The following is a 17,079-nucleotide window of genomic DNA, read 5'->3' on the forward strand; positions in this document are numbered from 1 at the left end:
AGTAATATCTTCTGCCTGTCTCGCCCGTCACACCCAGTCTAGGAAGGTGAGTGGAAGGTCTCCTGTTTAATCAGATGACTGCTGCCTTTTTGTGCGAGTAAGTAGGACACCAGCAGGAGGGCACCAGTAATCTCAGAGGTGAGGGTTTCAAAGGAGGAAAAAATGACTGCTGCCGTTAAGGCTGCATTAAAAATAGTTGTGCGGTGAGGTCACAAAGCTGCCCGCTCCTCACAGGTACACTCAGTCTCTTACTGTCTGACAGAAAGGTGTCGTGTAGCTGGACTGGTTTGAGCTCTGGCGTCCTCACAGAGCTCACAGAGGTGGAGGAACTCTGCGTTATCCCACTGTGACACTGTGGCTCTCCCTCTTCGTATTTAATCACAGTCTGTGCCTGTGGAAGTGGGAAGAGTTGGGCTTGTGTTTTGCTGTGTGGGCTTTCACATAATGTAGGGGATGGAGAGGGTGGAGCTGGTTTCAGAGGAGATGAAGGGAGAGAGGGAAGACGGGGAGAAAGAGGAGATAAGAGTCCACAACGCTTTCTGCTTTTGAGTCACGTTACTTATCTTTTAACCTTCATTTTACCAACTTTCCATTGAGAATCTCTTTGACTAGAAAGTCTGCACACAAAGTCCAACATGAGACTAACATGCAATAATTACATCAATCAATAAATCAGACATGTGAAGCTGTGAGGCGCCAGTTTCGCTCAGTTGGTGGGACGACCGCCCCATTTACATCGCCTGCAGTCCTCGTCTCTTTGGTCGTGGGATCGATTCCTAGTCCTGACAGTATTTGCCGCATGTCATCCCCTCACTTGCTCCCCATGTTCCCTGTCTTGCAAATACCCCTTTAAAACGATCCTCAATCCTGGTTTCAAATCGTATAAAGTGCTGTAGTTTAATGTGACCTTGCAGGTCAGGCCAACATGAGGAAGCCAAAACAGTAAAAGCACTCTAACCAAAGACAAAGACGGAGTGAGTTTAAGGAATAACAAACATAAAGTGTCCATGAGACTGAAGGTTACAGCTGCTGAGAGCTGTAGGAGTCACTGAAGGACATAAACAAGAAGGTACTCCATGTTTGGATGGCGTTATAAAGACAGATGTACCTTCAGATATTACCAAAATACTCAACTAGTGTGTAATATAAGTTCTTAATGTGCATAAATCTGTGTTTATCTTTTCTTAAGGTCCATCTGTGGTCAGGCTTTGTACATTAGTGAAGACCAAGTCTGGTGTGGCGTTGATTTAAGTGTTCCCTCTTATGTTTACTCAAATAAACATGAAAAACGATTATCAAAATAACAGAAATCCTCACATCTTAGCTTAGCTTATAAACAAAACTGGGGTAAACAGCCAGTCTGGCTCCGTCTGAAGCTTTTCTCATCAGTTAGATTGTTTAAAGCTCCTGTGAGGAGTTTTTAACTGGTGATGAAACAGACTGATATTTAAAGTGAAGCCTCTGTATGGCCTAAAAAGTAAATAAGACCATCAGAAATAAGACTGACTGTAGTTTTTAATGTCTGTCCTGGCTGTGTGGGGGTAGGTGTCAGACAAAAAAAAAAACAACCCGCTGAAGAAGGAGCCTTTTTTCATTCACAGTGACAAACATATTTGACTTTAATCAGGAATCGTTTCTTAAGAATGCAGAAAAACCAAATCAACACAGACTGAAAGTTCCTCACAGGAGCTTTAATGTATACAGGAAGTGATGTGTAAAATCCACGATTTGTAGAAGTCACCTCTCACAGTCCTGCACATTCTTTTCAGTTCGTTCTTATACACATAGAACAAACTATGATAACATATTTTAGATGTAGTCATAGTTTTTTACCTAAAGACAGAGCCAGGCTAGCAGTTTCCTCCTGATTCTTGTCTTGTCGTGTAAAGCTCAGCTAAAGGCGCTACAAGATAGTCAGCCTAATTTTGAGCCTGATTCCCCTCTCCTCATGGAAAGTCAGCAAAGGTCAGATTTCCCTGTGGTGTGAGGAGTGATTTTACTTCCCTGATCTCCTCTGAAGATAATCAAGGCTGCACTAGTTTCCGTAATGATTTTATTGGCTAATGGGTGTGAATGTGTTTTATGTTGTTTGAGCTCCCAACCCAAGGTAATTTTCTCTCCCTGTATGATGGACAAAGAAGTTTCTTGAATCTTGAATTATAAACATGTTCAACATTTGTGATCAGATATCCTGTTGTGTGAGGGGAACCTTGAGGACAAGGGAGCACACACTCTGTGGATTGTCATGTTGAAAGAAATGATAGCCAATCAGGAAGCAGGCTGACTGAAGACGCAGGAAGAATAAAGTTAGATGGAGGGCTAGTTTGTTGATTTGGGACGACAGAAATTGCTGCCAATGGATGCACCAGATAGCTAAGCAGTTAGCAGCATGTAGCTTAATAACATCCAGCTGTCTACCATAGACTGTATCAATAATGGACGTAGTATCCGTGACGTCACCCATCTGTTTCTGAAGTACTGTTTTGAGGCCAATCGGCGGCGGCAGCCATATTGCTGCTGCAGCAATTGTGACGTAAAGAGGCAGGCTTTGAGCCTCCTAGCCAACAGCTACAGTGTTCCCGCCTGTCAATCAAGTCAGCTGTGCCTCTCATTGGAAGACTCATAATCTCAATATCTTTGAAATTGCCGCGTTAGAAAAAAATTCACCCCCTGTACAGTGTGTGCAGATCAAGAAATGAGCTATCCAGACTACACTCGTCTTTTGTACCAGGCTGTAAACATGTTTATTTCTGCTGTAAAGATCGGCTTTTTTGAATTGGTGTGTATGTGGTTTCCTGTACTTTCAGAGCCAGCCTCAAGTGGATCCTCAAGGAACTGCACTTTTTCACCTTAAGAATATATCAAGGATTAAAGGACTTATGTCTCAGCAGGATGCAGAAAAACTCATCCATGCATTTATCTTTAGCAGACTAGACTACTGTAATGGGGTCTTTACAGGACTCCCTAAAAAGTCCATCAGACGGCTGCAGCTCATACAGAATGCTGCTGCTCGAGTCCTAACAAGGACCAAAAAAGTAGACCACATCACTCCAGTTCTTAGATCTCTACACTGGCTTCCTGTCTGTCAGAGAATAGACTTTAAAATCCTGCTGATGGTTTATAAAGCACTGAATGGTTTAGGCCCAAAATACATTGCTGATCTGCTGCTATTTTATGAACCACCTCGACCTCTGAGGTCATCAGGTACTGGTCTGCTTTCAGTCCCTAGAGTCAGAACGAAACATGGTGAAGCAGCGTTTAGTCATTATGCACCACATATCTGGAACACACTCTCTGAAAGCTGCAGGTCTGCTCCAACTCTCACCTCTTTTAAATCAAAGACTAAGACTTTCTTATTTGCCACTGCCTTCCTATCTTAGATTATTTTAACCCACTTTAAATTAAAATTTTAATGTAATTTTTAATATATTTCTAATTTTCCTTTTCTTTTCTGTTTTATTATATTTGTCATTTTAATTATGTCCTTTTATGCCTGTCTGAATGTCTCCAATGCTTTTAATATTTTAATGTAAAGCACATTGAGTTGCCCTCGTGTATGAAATGCGCTATACAAATAAAGCTGCCTTGCCTTGCCTTTTTAGCACTTCTACATTGGACTCATATTTTTAGACCGGAGGTAGCCGCTTGCTGTCTCCTATGTTTGTTTACTCTTAAATCACGTTTTATCACGTGAGATTTTGTGAGATTTCCAGTTTTGAGAGTCAGGACCATAGACTGTCACATGGTTGTAGTCTCACAGTATAAGTGCAAAAACTATTTAACCTGTCAGTAATTAATGTTTTATGTTTTGAGTCTTAACTTTCCAACATCTGTTAAGATTTTTAAATCTTTTAATGTGGGAAAACTTTCTGCAAGACTTAGCTCCATATTTATCACACAGACATGAAACTGGAGATCATCTTGCGAGCTCTCAAACTAATACTTCCTGCGACATGTTTCACTCACTCTCTCTTCACTGCTTCCATTTTGCTAAACCCAAGACATCACCTCATCTAAAATGGCCCAGATATTTTCTCACTGAGCCTCCAATCCCAAAATAATTTGATGTATGTCATACTCAGATTAGGAACAGGGGATAACAGAAAATCCAGGAACCTTCAGTCGGTGCCAGCTCTGTTTGTTGTTTGGACGTGGACAAAAAAAAAATTCCTCTGTAAGCACGGGGTTTAAGATCGAGTGGCCAGCTGCTAAGCTCCCCCGGCTCAGAGATGTCATATGATTTTAAGGTCACGTTAGCTGCGGCTATTGGCAAACAAAAGGTGATCTGAACACACTTTTTTTTTATATACAGAACACCAGTGGTGAGAAATGCACACACACACACACACATGCACACACACAGTGAAAGGGATAAGGGCTCACAGCCTCTGATCCTATTATAGACGCCAAAACACTGCAGGCTTCTGGGAAAGTGCGTAAACATGATGTTTTCATTGGAATCTGTTTGTGGTTCGACCGTCAACATCTCAATCCAACGCGTGTCTTCAACAGATTTAACCTTTCCTCCTTCTCTTCTATCATCTTCACTCTCCGTCTAATCCTCCCTCCTTCCTCTCCTCTGGTTCTCTCCCAAAATGCTCTCAGGAAGTGAGAGACATCCCACATAATTTAGAGAGACGGAGCCGCTGCTAATCTCGCCTTTTTCTTCATCAGATCGGCATGCAGCGCTCTCTGACTGTTTTGGCCCAGAAAACTCTAGTGTGCAACTATCCTACATCTGTGCAGTTTGTTGGTTTGAGGAATGCTTGGAATCGCAGCCATGGCAACTGCTGGGCTGTGTGTGTGTGTGTGTGGAGCGGTAAATATTGACTTCAGCACCTCCCCATCCCTGTGTCGGCCCGTGACAGGAGCACAGGGGGGATCTGTACACACGCTTTATCCAGGACTCAGCAGAGTCCTGCCACCGGGGGCGTGTGTTTACCTCCAGACCTTCTGAACATGGAGGGGCTTTATTCTGTTAAGAGGTGAACTGACAGGAGCTCTGTGACACAGTGTGTAACTTCATCCCACTCTTTGTAATGATCAACCTTTAAGTAAATGGGAAGTGTGTGTGTGGGTGAAACCTGTGTGGGGGGTTTGCAAACACACCCATGCAGACATTTCCTCTTTCCATGTTAATTGAAGGAGAAGAGAAACATGACATCATTAGTGTTTGTTCAGAAGCAGAAACCAGCCCACCTGTTGTGGTTCATAATGAGTGCTAAGTTACTTAATCAAACTGTGTGAGTAGCTCTGTGGAGATTTTCTGCTGTTTTCCCACAGCAGAGGGATTTGTTGAGACAGGATCAGAGAAGTGCTCGCAGCGTTAGCAGCAGCAGTAGTTGTTTGACCGGTCTGTCCTGTCTTGTCATTGCTGCACCCGTGTTGTGTACAAGCCCCAGATGGAATGTCATCACAGCGTTTGGCGAATAAGATTAGGGAATAGATGTTGATAATCTGGACAGAGCAAGCAGGGCTGGATTATGCTACGATTGGTGGCTGCTGACGCAGGAGCCAAATCCTCGATCCCACTTTCCCCCCCGTAGTAATTACATAAAGAGCATTGAGATGAAAGAATACATCCACTGCGCCGACTTTAGATCACATGCACTCGCTCTCAGAGGCAGACACACACTCACTCGTGTATACTCCCTGCTGACACACAAGTACTGGCTGTCCCTGAACTACATCTGTTGTTCTTCCCTCTTCAAAGAAAACAAAAAGACTTGGATGAATCAGAAATCTCCTCAACCTGCATTTTTGTTTGACTGATACACCGTCAAATTAAAACCTCTTTGGGATGAGGTCATCAAGGGTCAAGTGTGAGACTGTTTGATCTGATTTGGACAGAGTTCAGTTTTACAATCCACCAAACTTGAGTCAATCCTCTCCAGCACACGTGAACAGAGCACACAGGACACACACACACACACACACACACACACACAAAGCAATCTCAGACGTTAAACGTTCATGCAAATGCAATAAAAACAGGATAACATCTCCCTGCAATCTGGCACCTGTTCACTCAACTTGCCAGTTCAGCTCAGCGGTTACATCAGACGCCCCGAGCCCGGGGGTTATACAGTCCTTGATGCATCAGCTGCAAGTTTGACTCCCATTGTCCGCCCCTATTTGCATGTACTCCCTGCATTTTCCATCCTCTCTTCAGCTGTCCTGTCTGATCAAGGAAAATATGATCATCTTAAAAAAGCAGTCTCACAAAGAAAAAGAAGATGTAGAGAAAGCCTATGAAGACCTTACTTTAAACTTTAATGTGTCCCTTTTAGACTGTGATTAAGCCAAAAAAAACCATGTTGAAAATTGAAGGGAACTCAGACGTATCAAAAGCTGCAGTTCATCAATTGTCCACTTGAGGCTGGCTGTAAAAGCTCAGGAATCTGCATTAGGTCCGATGTTAAAATGCTAATTTTTACCACAGAAATGCACATGTTTGCAGCCTTCTTCAAAATATGTTTCAGTCTATGTTTATTTTTTTATGCATTGGTAGAAATAATACAGCATCTAAGAGTTATGCACACATTTCCATACAGCCGTTAGAGGCACAGCTGAACTGACCAATAGGTGATGATGTAGCTGTTTGCAAGGAGGCTAAAAACCCCCCTCCTCTCTCCACCTGTTTTTCCTGTTTTTTAGGTTAATCAAAAGTTTGTTTGAGCCAGCATTTCCAATATGGCTACCAGCATCATTGGGCTTCAAAACACCTCTTCAGAAACTAATAGGTGATGCCACAGAGTCCACATCCAGCTAGCTGTCTAGCATAGCAGCAAATTCTCATAGTCTGATTTTGTAAGTTTAAACTAGATGTTAAATGATAGTTACACCTCTGTTATGTCTTGGCTTCAATATAAATGTCACATAGATATAGTGTCTATGTCATCCCCTGCCGTGTGGGCATCAGAGGAAGTGAAAGTGGCATTACAGGGACAAGAAAAGATCACTGACGAATGAGGGAGGGAGCAAGGCAGAGCAGTTCTGTACATGTGTGTGCTCCTGCTGTGTGTTTACAAGTTGTGCTTCAGCTTTAGCAACACTGTAAAATCACACATTGGGACATCACTGTTATTGCATTGCAGGATCAATATAACAGAACAAAAGTGCAATGATGGCAGAGCTTCGTTTTACTACTACTGCAGACTCACAATATTTAAACAGGTCGTAGTTTGCATGCACATGTGTTGTGATCATTTCAAAAGCCTGATACAATTTTAAATTCTGAGGTATCAGAATGAATAATGATGGCAGCATTTTGCTGTTTTGATGATTTGTGTCATACAACTTTTTAGACAATTAGAAATATACTGAGATTTAATCAATTTTTCAAACATTATACTACCAGTCAAAAGTTTGTAAACACATTCTCATTCAATGGTTTGTATTTATTTTAATTATTTGAAACACTGTAGTTTAATACTGAAGACATCAAAACTATGAAATAGCATATATTTTTATTTTTATTTATTTAACCTTTATTTAACCAGGTGAGTTAATTGAGAACCAATTCTCATTTGCAATAACGACCTGGGCGAGAAGGCAACACAGGTGGCATGACAATAAATAAAAGACAAAACAAGAAACAGAGAGGACATACAGAGAAACCTAGAGACAGAACAATACAATACAAAAATATGACAGCAGTGAACAACTTAAAAGCAATTTAAAAGCAAGTGCAGTGATGTTGAGTTATGGGGTGTATTAGTTTTTTGAAAGTGGCGAGTGGAATGAGAGAGGTCAGCTTTAGGGATTGTTGAAGGTGATTCCAGTCATTTGCAGCGGAAAACCGGAAGGAGGTGCAACCAAAGGAGGTCCGGGCTTTGGGTGGGATGAGTTTGATAAGGCTACTTGAGCGCAGGCTACAGTTTGTGGAATTATTTAATTAACAAAAAAGTGTTAAACAAACCAGAATACGTTTAATATTTTAGATTCTGTAAAGTAGCCCCCTTTTTCCTTCATGAAAGCTTTGCACACTCTTGGTATTCTCTCAGTCTGCTTCATGAAGTGGTCTCCTGGAATGGTTTCTAATTAACATGAGCCTTGTCAAGAGTTCATTTGTAGAATGACTTGCCTTCTTAATGTGTTTGAGACCATCAGTTGTGTTGTTCAGAGGTAGGGTTAGCACACAATGGATAGCCCTATTTGACTACTGTTGTAATCCAGATTATGGCAAAACCAGATTATTTCATAGTTTTGATGTCTTCAGGAATAATGTTGAAAATAATTAAGATAAATAAAAATGAGAGGGTGTGTCCAAACTTTTGACTGGTAGTGTACGTCAGAGAGAAAAAATGCAGAGGGCTTTGGATTCATCCTTGTTACTTGCCCTGAGTGATCCGTCATCACAGGTGAACAGAGAGAAATAAAAACACCATCATTAGTCAGAAACACTCGTTATCCCCTTAACAAGAAAGAGTTAAAGCAACAGCCTTCTTCTTGTAATCATGGTGTTACCTCAACAGCTTAATTATGACCTTCAACCTCTCGCTCCAGGTTTTAAAACCTCGGGTCTCTCAGTTGAGGAAGATTTGTAGGAACATGCCCGATCCAAGTATTAGACCCCGGGCTAAGAGCAGCAAGCACCATGAGGTGGAAGTGAAGGGGTCTACTGTAGCTCTCAATACAAACACACAAGTCCAAACATGCCACTTCACAGAGTTTCAGTTTCCTCAGTATTGTTTTGAGTCTGCTTCAGCTTCAAGGTGAGAAATGTCACATCTGAAGCTAACGTTATACGACTTTGTGATCCATCCTGAAAAGATCATTTTTAATGAAATAAGCAGATTGATAAAAAGGCTTTATTATCTGAGGGGAAAGTGGACTTGTGTTTTGATGCCTCCCTAACAAAGCCTCCCATCAGTGAAAGCTGTTAATAGCTGAATGGCACCACCTTCTTTTATACTGAATCAATGAAAGAGAAGCATTCAGAGCCGATCGGATTGATTCTTTTCATGTGAAATAAAAGAGAAAGCAAGATGCAGCATCCTGTGAGAGGAAAACAGCCCCGGCAGCAATATTAAAAGACTATTCCCATTTAGAAGAAGCCCAGGAGACTTGAGGGATTTGGAATTTATTGTCAGATCTTATGCATAATTAAGCAAATCCCCCACCCCAGCCGACCACACCCCCCCTCCACTCGCCCGAGGGATTTTCACGCCGCTCTGCTCCTCAGACAGTGGATGCTTGTTACTGTACTCCAGCTCTATTAGTGCCAGAATCAGGCTCTGGTTACCATTAGCTACTGATGCTACACACGCAGACATGATTCCTGCAAAGCATGACATTGTTTGGCTTCCTGACTCTCCTCATTTTCATATGTCCTGCTGGCTGTTTGAGCTAAAACACACTGGGAATCTGGCAGCCGGGAAGCCACAGGGCCACGTCTGTGTCTTGTTTATGCCGCCTGCTGCGAGCCGACAAAAGATCGCTTTGTTAGAAGCCGAGTGTAAAGAGAGGCCTGAGACTCTGTTAATGCTCTGTTTCATGTTTACTCGGTTCAGTCTTCCCCCTTTTCATTGAGTTGCAGTGAGTTTGTTGCAGTCTGGGTTCGAGCGTGAGGACACTGTGGGCCAGAGGAACCAGATTCTATTCAACCTCAAAATATGCAAGTGACGTCATTCGCCCTAAAAGTCCCCAAAAGAAAGATTGGATGTAGGCGGTCAGATCTTTGTAGCATTATATAAAGTGAAAGCTGATGATGTTTACTTCTTAACCCTCCTGGTATGTTGCAGGTCAAATTGACCCATTTCAAAGTCCAAAAAGAGAGTCCACCTTTAATTGCATTTCTAATGTCACAGTGGATGAAAGGCTAGTGGAATTCAGAGGTTCCTTCCATCTTAGGTAGTATAAGCCTTCCAAACCAGCAAAATACAGCATCAAAATCTGGGCAGCATGTTAATTTATTAACATCACTACATAAAGAAAAATAAAAATTCCAAATTTAAATAAAAATAAATTAAAATCTGTCATGTAAAACTATTTAATTTATTTATTGATTGATTTGTTTATTTTTTTATTATTTAAAAGGACCATGCATATTAATTAACACTTCTGTAAATATGCCAGAGTTAGCCAAAAGGCTAGTTTACATCCATAGTCCCTTGCCAGATGTTAAAAAGGCTCCCTAAAAAGATCAAGATTAAACAAAGATAAAATAGAGTAAAATAAAATCAAAGTAAGAAGGTAGAGGAGAAACCAAAACACAAACAAACAAACAAACAAACAAACAAGAGAAGAAAAGAAAAGTACAAATAGCACCATACGATTAAAAATGACTAAAAGCCACAGAAGGACATAAGGTGATAGTTTTTGAGAACGTTTCTATGGACATAAAATACATGGAGCAAGACAATCAGGAAGCAGCAATGAGGAAATGTTAAAGAAGACACATGCAGACACAACAGTTAACAGTGCTGTACATACACATTTACATTTGGGGCTTTTCAATGTACAGTAAAAAAAAGTTTTAACATGCATTTCATTAAAAAACAAGTGAGTTATCCTCATTGAACCATGATCTGTGAGAAGTAAAGAACACCATTGCACTAAATATAAACATTATTGCTGTCTCTAAGAAACAAACATAACAGGAGGGTTAATGACTCAAGACTGAAATATAAAAGCAAAAAACTTGAAACACAATTTGCAGATTGTTAAAAAAATTAGGATTGATGTTCTTCTGCATTGCAACATTATATGATCAATACTCTGCACACCTAATGTGTTTTTAAAGCACAGTCTGAGTTATCTCATTAAGGCGACATCTTAAGTGAGAGCCTCGTCTGTGAGGAACCAAGCAGCCCTTTTACATGCCTGACGTCTGGAGATGATGGAGGGAGCATCCCCGCTGTGCTCTGCCTCTGCCGGCTTATTAACCATGACACCAGTCTGCTCGGGGAGAGCGAGGATCACACAAAGAGCAGCTCCCTGAGCCACCCGTCATCTTTGTGTCTGCGTGTGCCAACCTGCACACGCGCTGCTACACTCACAGGGACGGAAACCCTTTTTTAATGCAGACGTGCCTCGGGGGTTAGTTATCGACTGTCCGCCCCCATTGACCCCTCTTCACTTCCTCTACCACCTCCCCCCTCCCCCTTCTCACCCATTCAGGATGCCAACCTAAAATGACCCCCTCCCCATGCTCCGCGCCCCCCCCTCCTCGATCTGCTCTCGTTTTCCTGCAGCCTGTTTCATATGTATGTTTGAGCTGCATCACTGCTCCGCTGGATGTGCTCATATGCACTTCCACTTACTTAACATGAGGGGCATTCAGTCACTGGAGTGGGAGCAGATGTGGAAAACATGAAGTGCCAAAGGGCCAGACATTTACATTTCATTTGTCAGACCTGCGGTGTTGAGAATTGAAATGTGATAATGCATCTTTAGAGAAGTGTGTTGTTTTAAACCCAGAGTGATACATTCAACATCTTTATTAGGCCGAGGAAAGCAATGCATAACAATTAAGTTAAAGACACATAAGGAGCGTCAAAGAACTATGATGTTAAGCAAAGATAAGACAGTAGAATACAAAGTATTTTGAAATATGTTGCAATTTGTATTCTAAAAACTCAACTCAACTCATTTTTATTTATATTGCACCTTTCATACATTCAAGCATGCAGCTCGTGCTTCACAAAACAACAGAGAGACAGAAAACAACAGCAATAGGTAAAAGTAGAAAGAGAAATGAATATAAAATACTTCAAAATAAAATGATGATGATCAAATCAGAGTATTTCAGAAAATTAAAATAAAATGAAATCATGAGCATCAAATCAATAAAATAAAGAAAGATCAGATAAATATCAGAAAATGATAAAAATAAAATCATGCTGATCAAATCAATGAAATAAAATCTGATAAATATCAGAAAATTAAAGTAAAATAAAATCAGGCTGATCAAATCATTAAAATGCAATCAGAGAAATGTTAGAAAAATAAGGTAAAATAAAATCATGACCATTAAATCAATACAATAAAATAAAATCAGAGTATTTCAGAAAATTTAAATAAAATAAAATCTTGCTGATCAAATCAATAAAATAAAGAAATTCCAGAAAATATCAGAAAAATAATTAAAATAAAATCAGGCTGATCAAATCATTAAAATACAATCAGAGAAATGTCAGAAAATTAAAATAAAATAAAATCATGACCATCAAATCAATGAAATAAAGAAATTCCAGAAAATATCAGAAAAATATTTAAAATAAAATCAGAGAAATGTCAGAAAAACTAAAATAAAATCAGATAAGTACCACAGAAAATTAAATAATTCCAATCAATTCAATAAAACAAAATCAGAGAAATTCAGACAAATTAAAATGAAATAAAATCATGATGATCAAATCAATAAAATACAATCAGATAAATACCAGAAAATTAAAATAAAATAAAATCATGACCATAAAATCATTACAATAAAATAAAATCAGAGAAATATCAGAAAAATGATGATCAAATCAATAAAATAAAATCATTACAATAAAATAAAATCAGAGAAATATCAGAAAAATGATGATCAAATCAATAAAATAAAATCATGACGATCAAATCAATAAGATAAAAAGAATTCAAAGAAATATCAGAAAAATACAATAAAATAAAAATAGATATAATAAAATAAGATAGAAAAAATACAATAAATAAAAATGATGCTTTAAACAATGGTCATAATGTTAAGTTAAAAGCCAGATTAAAAAGCTAAGCCTTACTTTTAAGAACACCCAGAGAGCTCGCCGTTTTAATGTCCAGAGGCAGAGAGTTTCACAGTTTTGTTGCATAAAAACAGAAAGCTCACAATGGGACAAACATGTCTCAGATTGCCCGTGTTGTTCCTCTGTCACCTCTTCTTTCTCTTTAGTTCTCCATTCTTTTGCAAAAGCAGAAGGAAGTAGCAATAAATCACTGACGAATCAGCCTCAGCGTCACTGATTTCCTCTTCGTGGTTAGCAAAGTGTGCCGTCCTTTGTGCCTCACATTTTCCACCATATGTCGCAGCATCTCTCTGACTGCCAGCGTACCCTCTGGCCCACGTGTAGTAGTTTGTCTTTTGATTAGGATTAGACCCTTTGCTCGTGAATGGCAGGGGGCTCATGCATCAGCTAACCCCGGCGTTAGATCCAACAGATGCTCCGTTTCCTAAATAGCAACAGTCCGGCAGGGCATGTGAGCAGAAGGCTGAGCAGGGGGGGCGACACTTCCCATACGCACTCTGCATGTTACACGGGTCCCAGGCCGCCCCACCTTACTGTTTTAGTATCTAAATTAGCATTCCCCATCAGACCCCCTGTGGATATATCTCACCATGATAGCACGGGTTTGAGCCCCTAAATTATCTTTGGCTTAGCGTGATGACTCCCCACACTAAGCTGTTATTAGAGCTACTTCATGAGCCTGAGTGGGCGGGGAAGCTTTGTTAATGAAGAGACTCAGATAAAAGCTACAACAATCCAAAACTGCCCTCTTGACCTTTGACCTGTTTTCATGAGGCTTAGTTGGAGTATCTCAAATTTGGTCCATTACTGAAGCTCACTCATGTCCGACACAGATTTGAAACCACTCTGCAGACTCTGCTGAACAATCTGCAACAGGAGGAAATGAAAAGCCTCAGTATGTTCAGGGAGTGAGCTCCATGTGGAGAGCACAAATGGATGGAAAGCTGCAGAAATGTGCCACAACTAAACCCTCTGCATCAGTTATAAGTAAGCTGCTAAATGAATCTATAGTAATAATTTAACATCCCTGCAACAACTTCGCTGTTTGCATCCACTCTCCTATCTCCCACAGCCTGGAGTCTAATCACAGAGGGCAGCTGTTTCCAGCAGACAAGCTCTGATAAACCCGGCACCAAACATCGCCCTGATGAAGGCTGCTCTCCTTGCTCATGCCTCCATACTGTTTAGTATGTCAGAGGAAGATTTAGCTTGTCCCACTTTATGTATGTCAAACGCGGTGTGCCAAAAGTACATGGGTGTTCTGCCACAGCCGATCTGTGTCGCTGCATGCCAAATGCATTTTTCTCTTTTTTTGGCTATTTTGATCGACAATCCTCTGCACAGACAAAAAAATCCACAACCACAGACCTACAGGCACGTTGCTTTTTGCATCTCAAAAGAAACCATCTTCTCATTGGCAGCCAAATTTTGCACCATAGACTGCAAGCAGGGGCAGAAAGTTTGTGATATAATGTGATGAATGAATGATGTCTAACTCATGCAATATATTACGTTTTCAAGGAAAGCTGCAATGCACGAAAAGAGATACAAATAAATATGATTGATAAGAAAGCAGAATCTATGCAAGAGCAGGTGATCACAGTGAAGCATTTAGCAGAGACAAGATGCAGTGGAAGTCTTTGGTTGTAGACGTCCCAGATTTTCTTGCAGCTCTAATCTTTGTTTTGTGACTGAGTATTCTAAAATGAATCATACTCCCATTGGCCTCTGCTGAAGGCAGCTTGTGCTGAAGTGTTAAAAACTGCAGTTCATGGAGCATCCACTAGAGGCTGGCTGCAGAAACACCAGAAACCACATACACACCCATTCAAAGAAGCCGATCTTTACAGCAGAAATAAACATGTTTACAGCCTGGTACAAAAGAAGGGTGTAGTCTGGCTAGCAAATTTCTCAATTGACACACACTACAGGGGGTGAAGTTATTTCTAAGGATACTGAGATTACAAGTCTTCCAATGAGAGGCACAGCTGACTTGATTGACAGACGGGAACACTGCAGCTGCTGGCTAGGAGGCTCAAAGCCCGCCTCTTTATGTCACAATCGCTCAACAGCAGCAATATGGCTGCCGCCACCGATTGGCCTCAAACCAGCGCTTCAGAAACCGGAAACAGATGGGTGATGGAAGTGTATAAGCGGCAACCTCTGATCCTAAAATATGAAGCCCATGGAGAAGTGCTAAAAACTGCAGTTCATCGAGTGTCCACTAGAGGCTGGCTGCAGGAACACCGGACACCACATACACACCCATTCAAAAAAGAGGATCTTTACAGCAGAAATAAACATGTTTACAGCCTGGTTAAAAAAAACGGCATGGCTCTACGAAGCTAATCTCTCTATCGGCACACACTGTACGGGGGTGAACTCTGTATTTTCTAACAAGTTTTGCCCAAATAAGGGCACAGCTGACTTGATTGACAGGCGGGAACACTGTAACTGTTGGCTAGGATGCTCAAAGCCCGCCTCTTTAACTCACACTTGCTCAGAAGAAGTTAGGTTGAGTTCAACATTTCCAATATGGCTCCCGCCGACGATAGGCTTAAAAACAGGGCTTCAGAAACAGATGGTTGACGTCACGGATACTACGTCAGTTTTTCATACAGTCTATGGTTAAAGCACAAATCAGACAGTTGAAGATTTGCAAAATCATGAGTATGAGAGCATGCTTGTGTTAACGTCACTTTGCTTCCAGTGTTGCTGCAAGTTACTGAAATTATTAGTCTTATTGTTAATGTAATGCATTTATTCAGAATATATGTCAGTGAATAGAGAGGGAAGCTGGGTTGAGAGTGGGGATAACATGAGGCCGAGGGCCTTAAAGGAGATTTGAACCAGGCCGCCAGCTTCAAGAACTCTAGCCTCCATAGACGAGGTGCATGGTTTAACCGCTGAGCTGAATCAACCTCCTGTTGAATTTTCGTTGAATTGATCGAGTGTTGACACAAAGATTGATAGCATATTGCCCTTTAGTTCTGAGGCTAAGTCACCACAAAATAACTCAGAGAGTCTTTTATTTGTGCATCTGTGTCTGACACATGTGCATGAAGGAATGTGCGACATGTCTGCTGTGTGTGTGTGTCTGTGGTCTGTGTGTGTGTGTATGTGTATGTGTGTGTGTGTGTGTGCTTCTGGTGGCAGTGGGATGAAGTGGATCTCATTCCTGTGATGAATCCGAGGAGTGGCAGCTGCTCCAGCGTCCGTGGGGAAGTTTTGGTTCATGTGGTCTGCATGACACTGCGTCTCAGAGGGTTTAGAGCCGTGGCCTCTGTCCCGTCTCTGATTTCAGCATCTGGTCCTCCGGTGTTCATGGGAATGCTTCAGAGAGTGTATTCTAAGAAAATGACATAAGAGAGCATGTCTATTTGATGAAAAATATTGTATAATCTACATTTTACATTGCCTCAAAATGCAATCCGAGTTATGTGTCTCTTTATAATCTGCGGTCTAACAGAGTTGATGTTTCTGCGTCACAGGCCTCGGCCATGGGGGGATCCAAGAGTAAACCCAAGGATGTAGGCCAGCGGACCCGCAGCCTGGATGGCAACCTCAGCGCGGGGGGAGGGGCTGGTGGCCACCACCACAACTCCAATCAACCGTCCCTAACACCCAATCGCAGCCCGACCGTGGACGCAGGTCTGGGTGGAAATCAGTCCATGACGAATACACCGGAGCTGGCGCTGTTTGGAGGCGTGGACAACAACAGTGTCACCTCTCCCAACAGAATCACACTCTCAGGTGAGACAGACGCTCAAAGACCCGGTTTTAGAGAGAAGTTGTTGTTTCTGTCATTATACTTCAATATAGAGGGATGCATTTATCAGCTTCTGTGTTTGATTTTGAACTTCTGGAGATATTTAAAGAAGTCCCTTTGGGCTCTTGGGAATTGAGATGTGCATTTCTTTCCTTTATTTCTGACATTTTATTGACTAAATGATCTTAAAATAGAAAACCTGATAATGAAAACTGTTGTTTCTAGCCGCCCTACTTTCCTCAGGTAGTAATTAAACTTTCTCCCCTGACAGGAGGTGTGACGACCTTCGTGGCGTTGTACGACTACGAGTCTAGAACAGCCTCCGATCTGTCGTTCAGGAAGGGTGAACGCCTCCAGATAGTCAACAACACGTAAGAAAATTACAGAAACATTCATCTCTGTCGCCTCTTACTCACACAGGCACACAGGCTAACTCAAGAAGAGTCCACTGACACCATGTTGTATTTTATTTTGGTCTGTATTACCCCCCCAAAAAATCAATCAATCAATCAATCAATCTTTATTTGTATAGCGCCAAATCACAACAAACGTTATCTCAGGACGCTTTTACAAACATAG

At 41.2% G+C, this 17,079-nt stretch overlaps 1 protein-coding gene across 2 annotated transcripts in view; it reads left to right on the forward strand.

Annotated features, from left to right (window-relative positions):
- The window catches only part of src (v-src avian sarcoma (Schmidt-Ruppin A-2) viral oncogene homolog), a 57,379-nt gene that overhangs the window by 21,679 nt on the left and 18,621 nt on the right, over positions 1–17,079 (forward strand). For both annotated transcript variants that reach the window (XM_034696338.1, XM_034696337.1), the window contains exons 2-3: positions 16,223–16,484; positions 16,772–16,871. In XM_034696338.1, coding sequence (XP_034552229.1) covers positions 16,232–16,484; positions 16,772–16,871 — 353 coding nt within the window. In that variant the 5' untranslated portion in view covers positions 16,223–16,231. The remainder of the gene's footprint in view (positions 1–16,222; positions 16,485–16,771; positions 16,872–17,079) is intronic.

This window comes from Notolabrus celidotus, chromosome 11, assembly GCF_009762535.1.
Source record: "Notolabrus celidotus isolate fNotCel1 chromosome 11, fNotCel1.pri, whole genome shotgun sequence".
Lineage (NCBI taxonomy): Eukaryota > Metazoa > Chordata > Actinopteri > Labriformes > Labridae > Notolabrus > Notolabrus celidotus.